At 35.9% G+C, this 13,123-nt stretch overlaps 1 protein-coding gene across 1 annotated transcript; it reads right to left on the reverse strand.

Annotated features, from left to right (window-relative positions):
• Positions 1 to 6,844: 6,844 nt before the first annotated feature.
• On the reverse strand, positions 6,845 to 12,662 carry PRMT3 (protein arginine methyltransferase 3). The gene is made up of 7 exons (XM_088955661.1): positions 12,232 to 12,662; positions 10,975 to 11,541; positions 10,764 to 10,861; positions 9,201 to 9,279; positions 8,838 to 9,098; positions 8,569 to 8,736; positions 6,845 to 7,505 (listed from the first exon to the last, which is right to left on the reverse strand). Exons 1-7 carry the CDS (start codon positions 12,508 to 12,510, stop codon positions 7,050 to 7,052), a joined length of 1,908 nt encoding a protein of 635 aa, XP_088811787.1. The 5' UTR covers positions 12,511 to 12,662; the 3' UTR covers positions 6,845 to 7,049.
• Positions 12,663 to 13,123: the final 461 nt, after the last annotated feature.

Below are 13,123 nucleotides of genomic sequence, written 5' to 3' on the forward strand. Positions count from 1 at the left end.
TTCGAGTTTGAAATTTTATTTATTTATTAAGTCGCTTATCAAACAACGTTTGGCACAACCTATCTGTTAAAAAAAACAAAAGAAAAATATTAGGGCTCAGATTGGAAAGAATCCAAATACAAATATATTAAAATAATACATAATATAAGGTTTTCCTTTCTCTTGTCTATACTCCTTTCAAACTAAGCAAGAGGCCATTCGGTTTGTAGAGAGATGGGAATTGGAACCAAAGAATCTGGGTTGACTTTCACATTGCTGCCCCACTAAACTAGTTATATTAAAGATTTAAAACATAGAAAACTTACAATATTGCCTCTACTAACATAACTTATCAGCAACTAAGGAATAATAGAAATAACTAACTTGTTGACACTACTAACATCATAACAGCTACATAAATGGTATGCTAACATTGGCATAAATAAAAATATTATTGTCCTATAACTCCGCACTCCCTCTCAAGTTGGGAGTAGATATCAATCATTTACAACTTGTTTAAGTCTATCTCCAACTTGGTCTTTGAAACTGCCTTAATAAAGAGATCAACAAGCTGCATGTTAAAGGCAATATATGGAAGACATGCTTCTTGAGAAGCGATTCTCTCTCTCTAATAAAGTGTCAATCCACTTCGATATGCTTAATTATGTCATATTGAACCAGGGTTATGGGGAATATTAATAACGGCCTGAGTATCACAGTACAGCATTAGGGGCTTCTCATAAGCAATGCCCAATTCTTCAAATAGAGATCTCAACCATAAGACTTCAGCCACACCACTAGTCATAGATTTGAATTCAGCTTCACTATTAGAACGAGCAACAATATTCTATCTTTTACTTCTCCAAGAAACGAGATTTCCTCGTATAAGGCACAATACCCAAAGGTGAATCTCCTGCCAATAACACACCTAGCCCAATCAACATCTGTGTAGACTTCTATTATCATGTGACCATTATCTTTGAAGAGTATGCATCTACTTGGACATTTATTCAAATAAGCAAGAATCTTCTCAAATACAAGAAAGTGATTGGTTCTGGGGGAATGCATGCACTGGCTAACAACATTAACCGCATAAGAAATATTCGTTCGTGTGAGGCAAACATAAAAGAATTTCCCAACCAATCAATGAAACATAACTTTATCTTTAAAAAGCTCACCACCTTCTGCACTTATCTATGATTTTGTTTAATAAGTGTGTTAGCAGGTCTAACACCTACTTTCTCAGTTTCTTCTAAGAGATTGAGAACATATTTCCTTTGGGAGACAAAAATCCTATGTTTGGACCGTGCTACTTCAATTCCCAAGAAATATTGTAGTGTTCTCAAATCTTTGACTTCAAACTCTTGGTAAAACAATTGCTTAAGAGAGACAATCTCATGGATATCACTCCCTATCACAATAATATCATTTACATATACAGCAAGTAGGGTCAAAGAGGAATCCATCTTCTTAATGAAAAGGGTATGATCTGACTAGAACTATACATAGCCAAATTTTTCAAGGATGTGATCAAATTTATCAAACCACGCTCTAAGAGATTATTTCAATCCATATAAGGCCTTATTCATCTGACATACCTTCTTTCATGCTTTTATGTTATAGAATCTAGGAGGTAACTCTCTATACACCTCCTCTTGCAAACCGCCATTGAAAAAGGCATTTTTGGAATCCATCTAAAACAATTGCTATAAGAAATTTGTTGCAATGATAGTAAAACTTTGATAGTATTCATCTTGGATATTGGTGCAAAAAGTCTCTTAATAGTCTATTCCATATGCTAGTGTAAACCCTCTTGCAACTAATGTGGCCTTATACTCATTTACACCCATTTACACCCAATCAATTGCATCCACTCAAGTACTGACAAGGTTTCCTACACTATACTAGGAATGGTAATAACAGTAATAGATGCCAAAAAAAAGACTTAGATGATTGAGATAAATGATCATAAGACAGAAACTAAGAAATACAATGGATTATAGATGAGGTACAATGGTGCTTCCCTTTATGAACTGCAATTAGAAGATGAAGATCATTCAAATGAGGAAAAGGCTCAATAATGAGAGGCATAGGAGGTATTTCATTTGTAGTGGGGGATAAAGAAACTATGGTACCTGAATCTAGAGCCACATAGGGAATTGGAGTTGGCATGTGATACACCCTCAAATCTTGACATCTTTGATAACCCTCCTCACTACACTCCCCTTTAGTGGTTGGAATAGGTAATGAAATTTCTAATGAATGAGATCTCATCTCACTATTCTCTCATTGAGAATGAACTCTATGATAATAGGGTATATCCTCAAGGAATGTGGCATTCATAGAAATAAACTATTTCCTAAAAATAGGCTCATAGTAGTAATATCCTTTTTTATTTTGTACATAACCAAGAAATATACATTTTAATGTTTTAGAATCAAATTTAGAGCAATGAAGTTTAAGAATCTAAACAAAACAAATGCATCCAAAGGTCTTAAGAGGAATGGTAAACAAATCCTTATTGGGATATAATAGGTAAAATGGAATTCTCATATCAAGGACCCGTGAAAGAACTCAATTGATGAGGCACACAACAATGTGGGTAGCATCTTCCCAAAAATGTATGGGAACAATGGAAGTCAGCATAATACTTCTAACCACCTCCACTATATGCCTATTTTTCCTCTCAGCAACCCCATTTTGTTGAGGTGTATGGGAACAAGTGCTTTGATAAATAACCCCATGGTCATGGAGTTATGAAGATAATGGTTTCACAAATTACTATTTAGACTGAGAAATTAATGACCTCTCCACTTCTCCATGTTCCCCATGTGAATGCTCTCTAAGCAGGTAGATTCCATTCGTCTCACAACCAATCCCAATCACCTTCTTTGTCTCCAAATCCTAAAAAACACACCTATCAGTATAGAAAGTCACTAAACAATTTTGATTTTTAGTTATACTATTAACTGAAAGCAAGTTAGTACTAAGTTTAAGAACATACAAAACTAAGGACAAAGATATGGAATCAAACATCCTAATTTGTTAGAAATGAGAACAAGGAAGCAATCAACAATGGACACTTTGCCTCTACCATAAGATAAGCAATAAGTATTAAATAATGGAGATAAACTGGTCATATGGTCATGTGCACTTAAATATATAACCAAACAAAGTTCATTATTACTTGGGGATGAAACATGATATGTTGAAGCCCTTGTACTTGAATGAGCAAATGCAGAAGTGGGAGTAGCATATGTAGCCAGTGGCTAAGATGAGAGTGTTGAAGTGCCAACTTTGCTTTCCAACTAAGTTAGGGTAGCTCGAACAACACCTAAGGTGTCTAAGGATGTGGTTCTTGTGCTTGAGGATTTAACACCATCAATAATAATTGTCACATTGGCATTCCCCTTTTTGTTTCTAAGCTTTGTTGGAATTAAATGTAGATAAAACTTCCAACATGTGTCCTTGGTATGCTTCGGTTTCTTACAATGATCACAAATTCACTTCCTCTTGTCCTCTTTCTTCATATCCCTTTCCTTGTCACTCCCAAACTCTAGTTTTGTTGTTCCCAGGGCTGATTCCATAGGTTGATACTATAGCATAACCTTTCTCCTACTTCATTCACTATGCACTAAGAAATAAGCATGAGGCAATGTCACACTCTCCCTGGTGAGAAGTTGTTGCCTCACAATTTCATATTTTGGATTTAGACCAGCTATGAATTCAAAAACTATATTGGTTTCAACCTATTTTCTATGTATATTCATCCTTTTGACTTTCCCACTCAATTGCCTCTAGGTGATCAATTTCATGCCACAAAGACTTCAAAGTAGAAAAGTAAACTAAGACCGATTTCTCTCCCTACTTGAGATTATTGACTTTACATTTCAATTCATAGGTCTTAGCAATATTAAGTTGGTAAGAATAGGTTTCTCTCGTGATTTTCCAAATTTCCTTGAAATTTTTAGCTTATAAGTAATTTTGACTAATATGAGGCTGCATGGAATTGCACAGCCAAGTCATGACCAAATAGTTCTTTTGAACCCATTTGGCATATAATGGGTCTTCCTTGGCAATTTCTTTACACTCCCCATCAGATAGACTAATTTCCCTCTACCTCTAATAGCCATCATAGCTGATTGGGCCCACTTCAAGTAATTTGATCGATCAAATTTCACAATGATAATCTAAAAGGTATTTTTCAGTCATGTTTCTAGCCCCCAAAACACCTTCCCCTTGAGCCTTTAACTCAGTTCCTACCATCTCTATCAAAAATTTATCACAAATAATTGTTTTTTATGCTGAAACAAAGGCAATTAACACCCTAAAACTACTAACAACCAACTTGGAATGCTGAAAAAGGTCTAGCAAAAATCCAAAAATTATGAAACAGGCCTAATAATCTTCAAAAAATCATTACCAACCAATCCAAAATGCTAAAAATAAATCAACTGGTACCTAGAAACTAATCACAATTAGTCTAATAGGGTTTAAAACAGAGAGTTGATCGTGGGTTTAGGAAAACCCTATAAAAGATCAGGAGAAATAAATAGATCACTCTGATCAATTTCTAATTGGTGTCGATCTAAAAAAAAATCGAAACTTACCCTATAAATAATTGATCACCACTTCCAATCCTCAGTCTGAAACCTAATATTGGATTTCTTTCATTCCCTCTGATTCTTCCTAATAATTGGACTCTTTCCAAGGCTCTATAATTTCTTGAAAAGTTGTTGCACTCTACCAATGATCTCCAAGAACCAACCGACTGACAAATCTTGCTAAAACTTCCAACCCTAGGAGGTTCTCATGTAGTTGACCTGATTAGACTCACATGAGAAACCCTAGTTGGCTCTAATACCAACTTGTCTAGTAGAGATTGTGATCAGTCCTATTCTAGATGAGAATTCAACAAGAAAAATTTGAGAATAGAAGAGGGGGAGAGAGAGAGAGAGAGAAATCAAAAGAAAAAGAATTCGGAGAAGAGTGTGGGTTGACTTGTGCATTGCCGCCCCGCTCAGGTATTTATATTAAAGATTTAAAACATAGCAAACTTACAATATTGCCCCTACTAAAATAACTTGTCACAACAAAAGAATAACAAAAATAACTAACTAACTGACACTACTAACAACTACATAAATGGTATGCTAACATCAACATAAATAAAGATATTATTGCCCTACAACTCTACAGATTATGACTATTGTTGTTGGGTTCATTTGGAGTTGGAATCGGAATCAACTGGAAAATTTCAATTTTGTATTAATCTATTTATTAATTTATTAATATTTTATGAATATATAATTATTATTTTATTAATATTTAATAATTAGCATCTTGGTATTTATTATTGATTTATGAATATTTTATTAAATATATTATTATTTTATTATTACTTTAATAATATTTCTATTATTATATTTTATTCCATTTGCAATTAGTTTAATAAGACCTTGGATTTCATTAACAATACTTTTCCGTCCCCAACAATTTTTAGGCTTAACTTGCATATTTAAGAAACTTAAACCTCCCCCATATTTTTTTATGAAGATTCTTGCCCAAAATCTATTGTTTTGGATCATAATTCATAAGTCTCCATGCTAGTTTAATTAAAAATGCCTAATTTTGTGTTTGTTCTCTTGAATGTTTAATCCCCCTTGATATCCATTGTAATCTTGTTCGACCTTTCCTCAAATTTGTGTAATTTCCCCCCAAGAAATTTCTCTCTTATCTATCAAAATCTATGATACCGAAGATGATTTGCCCAACCAAAATCCCCCATGAATCTTGGGAAAAACCAACCTGATTGGTTACTACTTTTGATGCCGATTAATTGATTATAAGTTTTTCTGGTATACTGTCTATCCATTAGTTGAACCCATTGTAACCTGCAACTCATTTTCCTTGGGGTTCCGTGCTTGAAAAGGTATAATGAAACGAAATTTAATTGGCTTGTGGGCATTAAGCCTGGCAATGGTGAAAAATGAGAATACTTTTTTCAAACTGATAGCTGGCTTGGTGAAAACTGAACAGTCTTTATGTGAAGCTGATAAGGAGAGGGTCAAAAACTGTGTTCAGTGAGTGAGCCCCTGCTACAAGCAATGTCTAAAAAAATGACTTAGAATTGAAACCATTCTGGCCACCAGTCGGGTTGATAATTCAATCATCTGGTTCGAAGGAACTGCTCATTCTGACAAAAACCGTTAAACAGGTCAACGGTTTGACCATCTGAGTCAATAGATCATTGACCGATTCAACAGTATTTAGCCAAAAACCAGATTTGGGACAAAACCAATTGCTTAAACGGTTCCCAGGCCAAAGAATCTGCCCATCCAGGTCAACAATGGTTTGAAAACCATGACAGAAGGTACATAGTCATTTACTTGAGCAAAGCCTCAATGATTAGGAGATTGGGTAGAAGGAACATGGCTATGTTGTTATTGACTTCATGGAGATTGGGGGTTTTTCGACAATGGCAAAATCTTGTGGAATCCCATGCATTTTGTAGTGAGTTGGATTGCCTATAAGGAAGGAAACCATAGTACTTTTTAATCAAAGGCATCTCTACTCCTGATCAAATTTTTGGAAAATATAGAATAGACCCTTAAGAGGTAGGTATGTGGATGTGTTTAAAATCTTTTGAAGGTATTAGCGAAGGTATGTTTATAAATCAATGGAATAGCATTATTACATGTCAAGGCTATTCGACCAGAGAATACTTACTCCAATTTTCCCAAATTAGGAACAATTACTTAAATGGTTGAAGTTTATCTGATCATTCTATTTGTTTGTATATGTAACCCATCCAATGGTGTGTCCAGATCTTTCGAAAATCCAAATGGCAATTCATGACCCCACCTTAAAGAAATGAAAAAGCAGAAATGGCATCAAACCTAAGTAAGAGTAACTAGTTTAGATACACAACAAAACATGAACATGGAATGGGGAAATGACAATTCATTTGAGCCGTGCTTTAATCCCAATTACTCCAAAACAAATAACCAGGGCAAAAATTGAAAACTGCCAGCTGGAACAACTCACTGGTAGAACCAAGGAAAATCCTTTTATAATTTAAAGATCTGAACAGGCCAACTCCGTTTTCTACCATCACAACAGATCCCCACGGTCTCCAATGATATGTCAACGCAACGATGTTGTTCAGCTCGGACAATACTTATACGTGATTGGATTTTCATGGCAGGGCAGGTTTCAGTGCCAATTTCTGCCATACCATTGCATTCTGGTTTTCCTGATGCCATTGCAATTGGTTCTCGGAATGTGAAGATGGTTTGGTACCAGTGCGTTTCGGGAGAATAAGGTGATGTGGATAGAACAGTAGGCATCTCTTTGCAGAACCTGCTTGTGAAACCAGTTTCAAACCACAAGACAACTCCATAACACCAGGTTATCTTGGGTTGCAAATCTGTGTGGTTGTCGCCAGGGTGGCCTGACTTTGGTTCTAATTCGACGCTAGCATTGAAGTCCATCTCCTGAGGCTTCATGTTTACCAGATCAAAGGACTGAAACAAGAAATGGACAGACATTATTTTCAAATCAAAAAATTGTTTCTGGAAATGACATGAAGAGATAGGAGGTATCCATATTAAAATTTGGAAAGAGAGAACCACCACTAATCATAGCCTTTTGCATAAGTACTCAATAATCAATCCAGCCATTGACAATTTAACTAGTACCTTCTAAACTTGTATATTTGGGGAAGGGCAGGTCAATGGGGTAATTGACAGTAAATTAGTTGTAACAAGCACATTGTCTTCATAGCCTTCCTGGAGAGAGGGGGGTTGTTACTTGTTACTTTACGCCAACTGATGAAAGTTGTAGAGATATTCAACCCACTCCTAAGTGAAATGTCAAGCTTAGTGTTGAATTTGTTTTCTTTTTTTTTTTTTTTTTGATGAATTAGTGTTGAATTTGTTTCCATGAGACTCAAGGCTCATCATGGTTAGTAGGATCTGTTTTGCCTCGGGACTTTAGGTACTTGGGTTCAACAGAACTACAAATAATAGTCGGTATTAACGAACCCAAAAAAACAAAGGGGCAAAATGTAGGTTGGTCATACGGGAAAACATAAGTTTATTGAGATCCATTTAGAAAGAGACTACATAAAATCTTTAAATCTAGATAAGCTAACAATCAATCCAAGAGGGGAGCATGGATATCAGAAAATAACCTTCAGATGTTGATGATCATCAGAAAATTTGTCATTCAAAACTTATTTCAGATATTGGGATTTGCTACATGATAATGATGGTGACAATTACAATGGCAAAAATCAAGCTATAAAGGAAAAGAGATGGAAGAAAATGATGATGATGCCAGATTGGCTTCAGGTTTGTCCAACATGTATCACACAGGGTGAGTAGATAAAACACAAGGAGCATTAAACTAATATTTTGGACTTGTTATTGAAATAGTCTTATTTATTTTTCACTTGCTTTTTGTTTTTAAGTCTATCCGATAGAAGAATTTGTTAACCAAAATCCTTGACAGATAACCATATAAGAATTAGTGAAAATGCCAGTGAATAAATACCATATATCCCATAAATTAGAGAATGACACTAACCTGGAGAACCACAGCATTAGTCACTATATCATGGCTGTCAACTACATCAACAACAGGAAGCTGGGCAGCATCCTGTGCAACTTCCTTGCCAATGCAAGACATATTGAAACCATATACATTTTCCCAAAATGGAATACTGGTTCCACCTCTTCCAAACCCTGCTACAAACTGGAAAAATAAAATGAAGAGGCAAAACAATAAATATGTCAATTAGGCAAGATAAAACCCCAAGTACGATTTGAACAAAAAAGCAGTACTAGATAACACACAATAGTTGCAGTGTCTGGAAGAATGGCACCACCAGGCTTCAACCATCGATCCCTTGCATAAAGCACTGAGCTGAGCATTGATTCATAGAGTAGGCAATATCCCATCCATTCACTTAACAGAACATCGGCACTGTTGGGTGGAATATTCAGGGATTCATCAAGTTCTTCAATCATACCTTGCACCACATTGATTACCCCAGTGCACTGGTTATTACCTCCAGTAAAGCTACCATTCCATAACAAACCATTATCTTTTGCAACCTGCAATCACCCAAACTATTAGGTGGAACTCAGAAACTGAGACAATATTGAGTAGTATTGTGGTAAAAGCTTGAAAAAGCATGGAAGACCTGGAATATTCACCTGAGTGGCCACGGAAGCCATCTTATGACTGGCTTCTACAGAGATAACCCTTGATGCCCCTGCTTGGGCAGCGAAAAGACTACAAAACAGAAAGTAACAACTGGGTATAAGAACAAGATAAGCAGTATTCAAAGGTAAAACAATAGACACTTAGGAATATAATCCCATTCAACTTTTCTAACCAACTGGAAATAAAAAGTTGCTGTACGGCCAAATTTATAGAGGGCAAAAGTCCCATCTCCAGCCACTTTATGCATAAGTAGACTGTAACTTTCATTTTGTGTCTAGCAGGTCCCTACCGTTAGTTGACTGTCAACAGCCAAGTGAAATGACCACATTGCATTTCATATACCGAGTAAGAGAGAACAATGTGTCTTACTCGGAAAAGGGTTGAGTGAACAGTACATCTCTCCAACACCTTGTCTAGGGGTGTCTTTTTTTTAATCAATAAAAAAAATTTAAATTGTCTAGGGGTGCCCTTACCATATCAGGGTAACAAAAAAAAAGAAAGAGAACTCTCTACTGTGGCAGGTTTTTTAATTATTTAGATTAAAAAAAATAAAGCACTATAACCAAGACATCAAAAAGGTTACAGAGGTATTTGTGCTTCAGCAAGTCAGTTGTATTGCTTCCTTTTCACAATATGTACAAAGGCAAAAAGAGAAAACATAATGCTGCTGAAGGTGTCTGCATTTCTTATCAACAAAATTTCTGTGATATATTCTTAGAATTTTGGACCTCGTAAATTACATGGATTCTAGTTACAGCTATTAGACAGCAGGTAGGGGCCATTTGGGAGGAGACTAGAGCTTTGACTGAGCTACCTTCACTGAGCTGTTTTGAAGAAGCCACCAAAAGAAGCTTCAGTGGAAGGCTATATTTTTGGCCATAAGATAGTCATTTTGGGCTTTCTAGGGTTTTTCTCCAACCATTGCTTATAGGTTCTCCAGGTTGGCCCCACCTCACAAAGCCAGAAGCCACTATATAAGAGCCCTCCCAAATGGGCACCTGGACCCTTGCAGAGAGATGTATTCCCTTCTTGTCAAAAAAAAAAACATCAGTTACATACTCTCAGTGTTTTAGACCTTGTATATTAATTGAATATGTATTTATTTTCAATAAAATAACCAATAATGTATCTTATGAGATTAATATAACATTTTGATGTTCTCTAAGAGATTAGATAATTATGCTTTCCAACGTATGTATATTTTCTACTTCTTTATTTTGATAAAAAAACTTTCAATAAAATGAAGATAAAATTTTACAGAATAACAGCAACAAATCAGATTATTGAACATTTCAAGTATCTGATAAGAAATATCAACAGTCAACAATAAGCTCTGTGACGAAGTAGGCAAGTGAGGGAAGACTTTTGTTTAATTCTTGACACCTAGCTCCACTGGTAATGAGCTGCTTCAAACTTCAACCAAAGAAGTTCCTCCACTATTCAAGTAGAAATAGGGAAATGACTGAACTATAACATCTAGTACTTTATGCATTCTATATGTGGTTTTTTGTTTCTTTTTTTATTTTCACAACCAGGGAAAAGAGAAATTGCACCTTAATATTCCAGTGCCACAACCCACATCTAAGATAGTTGCACCATTCAAAAGAGAAGGATTGTTCAAGATTGCTCCCATATAAGCATCCATTCTTACCTGCATAACTACATCAAATGAGCACTTACTGTATTATGATTGTGGAACAACCTTTTCTAGCATGGCATACACAGCATTATGACTCCTTTTCTACCAAAGAAATAAACAATTACCTTATCACTGATCATCTCTCTATGGATGCCAAAAGAACTATATGATCCAAAATAATTTTCGTTGGCATTCTTGATTTTCTTTGCAACAGTTTCTGCAAATTGCAGTCTTTTATGTTTATCCTCTTGCCTTTTGTGGGTAAATCCAATATTGTCTTTTGTCTCAATAAGATCAACCATAGCTTTCTCCAACTGATCTCCAACATTAAAAAGGCTACTAGATGCAGGGGATGAATCCTTCCGTACATTTTCATCATTGGTATCAGGTTTGGAACAAACCAAATCAAAAGTATTCCCATCATCAATGCAGATATTTTCAAAGTCTAGTGTGATCCCCAGTTCTTTCATTAGTTCCTCTCTATCAACAGATATGGTACAATCATCTTCACCATCTTCATCTTCCGCAAAACTGTGCAACAGTGAATCCTCTTGCATATAAGGTTTAAGATACTTATCATCTTGCCAAAAGTTCTTGCTGTCACCCAAACTGACTGGTTCATGTAAATGATTCAGTAGATCCTTGTTAGACTGGCAGGTAAGCTCACAAGTCCAGCATCTATTTTCTGCCACCTGAAAACAGAAATAGAGGGGGAGGGGGATAGAAAACATCATTCATCAACCTTTTCTTTGTAATATCATTTATACCGGCTCAAATGCTAATAAAAACGTCCTTTCTCCCAGAAGAAAATAAAAGTGAAGGCAAAAAAAGAAATTATAATTTAATCTTTATAAAAAATATATATTGCCTTATGGGCTGATACAAACCAAATAGACATAAAATTGAAGAGTAAAGATTTTCCAATACTCCGCAGAATTTTTAATCTGTTATCATTCCACGGAGAGGCCACAACCAAGCATCAATTTCCCCAGCACTTCCACTTATCTTTTTTTTTTATGAAAAGTTTCTACTTATCAAAAGTTAATCAGGCACCACATCTTTCTTTCATTCATTATCATTGATACCATTGTGAGCACAACTGAACACGAATTAGTAACTACATGCATTTTAGTTTCTATTCACTACTTGATGAAGAAACATAGATTTTAGATTTTGTCAATAATCTACAATCCTGATAGACGGAAAAGGGTTAAGTGTTAAAGTTTCTCTGCATACTCGAATCCCAAATAACATAAGAATTGCACATCCGTTTCTTAACAGGTTAACAAATTCCATCTATATGACAAAAGTAATACTTTCTCTCAATCAAATCGATCGAAGTGCAAAGAAAAAAACAGAGAGCGATTTGCATAGATATCCACCTGAGACCTGACGTAGTTGATGAGCTTGAAGCAACCGTAGAAATCTAAACCCAAGGATTCCCTGATAATCTGAAAGTTAAAATGGTGAGTGGAACTACAATGCTCGAACAGGGTTTCGGTCGAACTGTATTTCATATTGCAGAACAAACAGATAAAACCTCTGTCCGAATCTTCTTCGTCCGAGTTCCAATCATCCCAGTCTTCGAGCTGATCTTCAACTTCTTCTTCTTCTTCTTCGAGTTCTTCCAATTCCACCTTTTGCATGAGCTTCTCAGCCATGGAATCGAAAATCAAAATCCAGTCTTTATTCTTGGCTAAAACCCTAGAAAACCCCTAAAGCGCTGAACGTCATTTGTAGTTGCAGCAGAACACTATGGGCTCAGAAATCCTCACTTGGGACTTGGCCTACCCGACCTAGCTCCAGCCTGGGCGAAGCCTTGGTTTACTAAATTGGCTTAAAATCGGATTTGGTCTAATCTGACCTGGTTAGTCCAATTATGGACCAGGTCCAATTCAATGTCCGAAGACTCTGAACCGTCAAATTGGCTTTAATCCAAATCTGACCCATTGATGGATCAATCCATTTCGGTCTTACAGATGGATCAGGTGGACTAACGAGTATGTCTATCCAATCCATCCAAATTGATTTTGATTTAAATGATTCAACGTACCTTGACACCTTAGCATCAAATGATCCATTATTCAACTAAACGTTGTGAGTTCACTTTGGCTGTTTTGGAAGTCTCTGCCCATGATACCTTAGCTGATGGTATGCAGTGCTGCTGGTATCGGACGTTTATGGGCTGAATTAATTCGGATAGTGAAATGGAAGACTAGATTTGGGAGAAGAGTTGGAGGGTGTTCACGAGGCGGGGGTGAAACATAGGTGTTA

This window comes from Nelumbo lutea, chromosome 7 (genome assembly GCF_056320005.1).
Source record: "Nelumbo lutea isolate HS-2025 chromosome 7, American lotus-T2T, whole genome shotgun sequence".
Lineage (NCBI taxonomy): Eukaryota > Viridiplantae > Streptophyta > Magnoliopsida > Proteales > Nelumbonaceae > Nelumbo > Nelumbo lutea.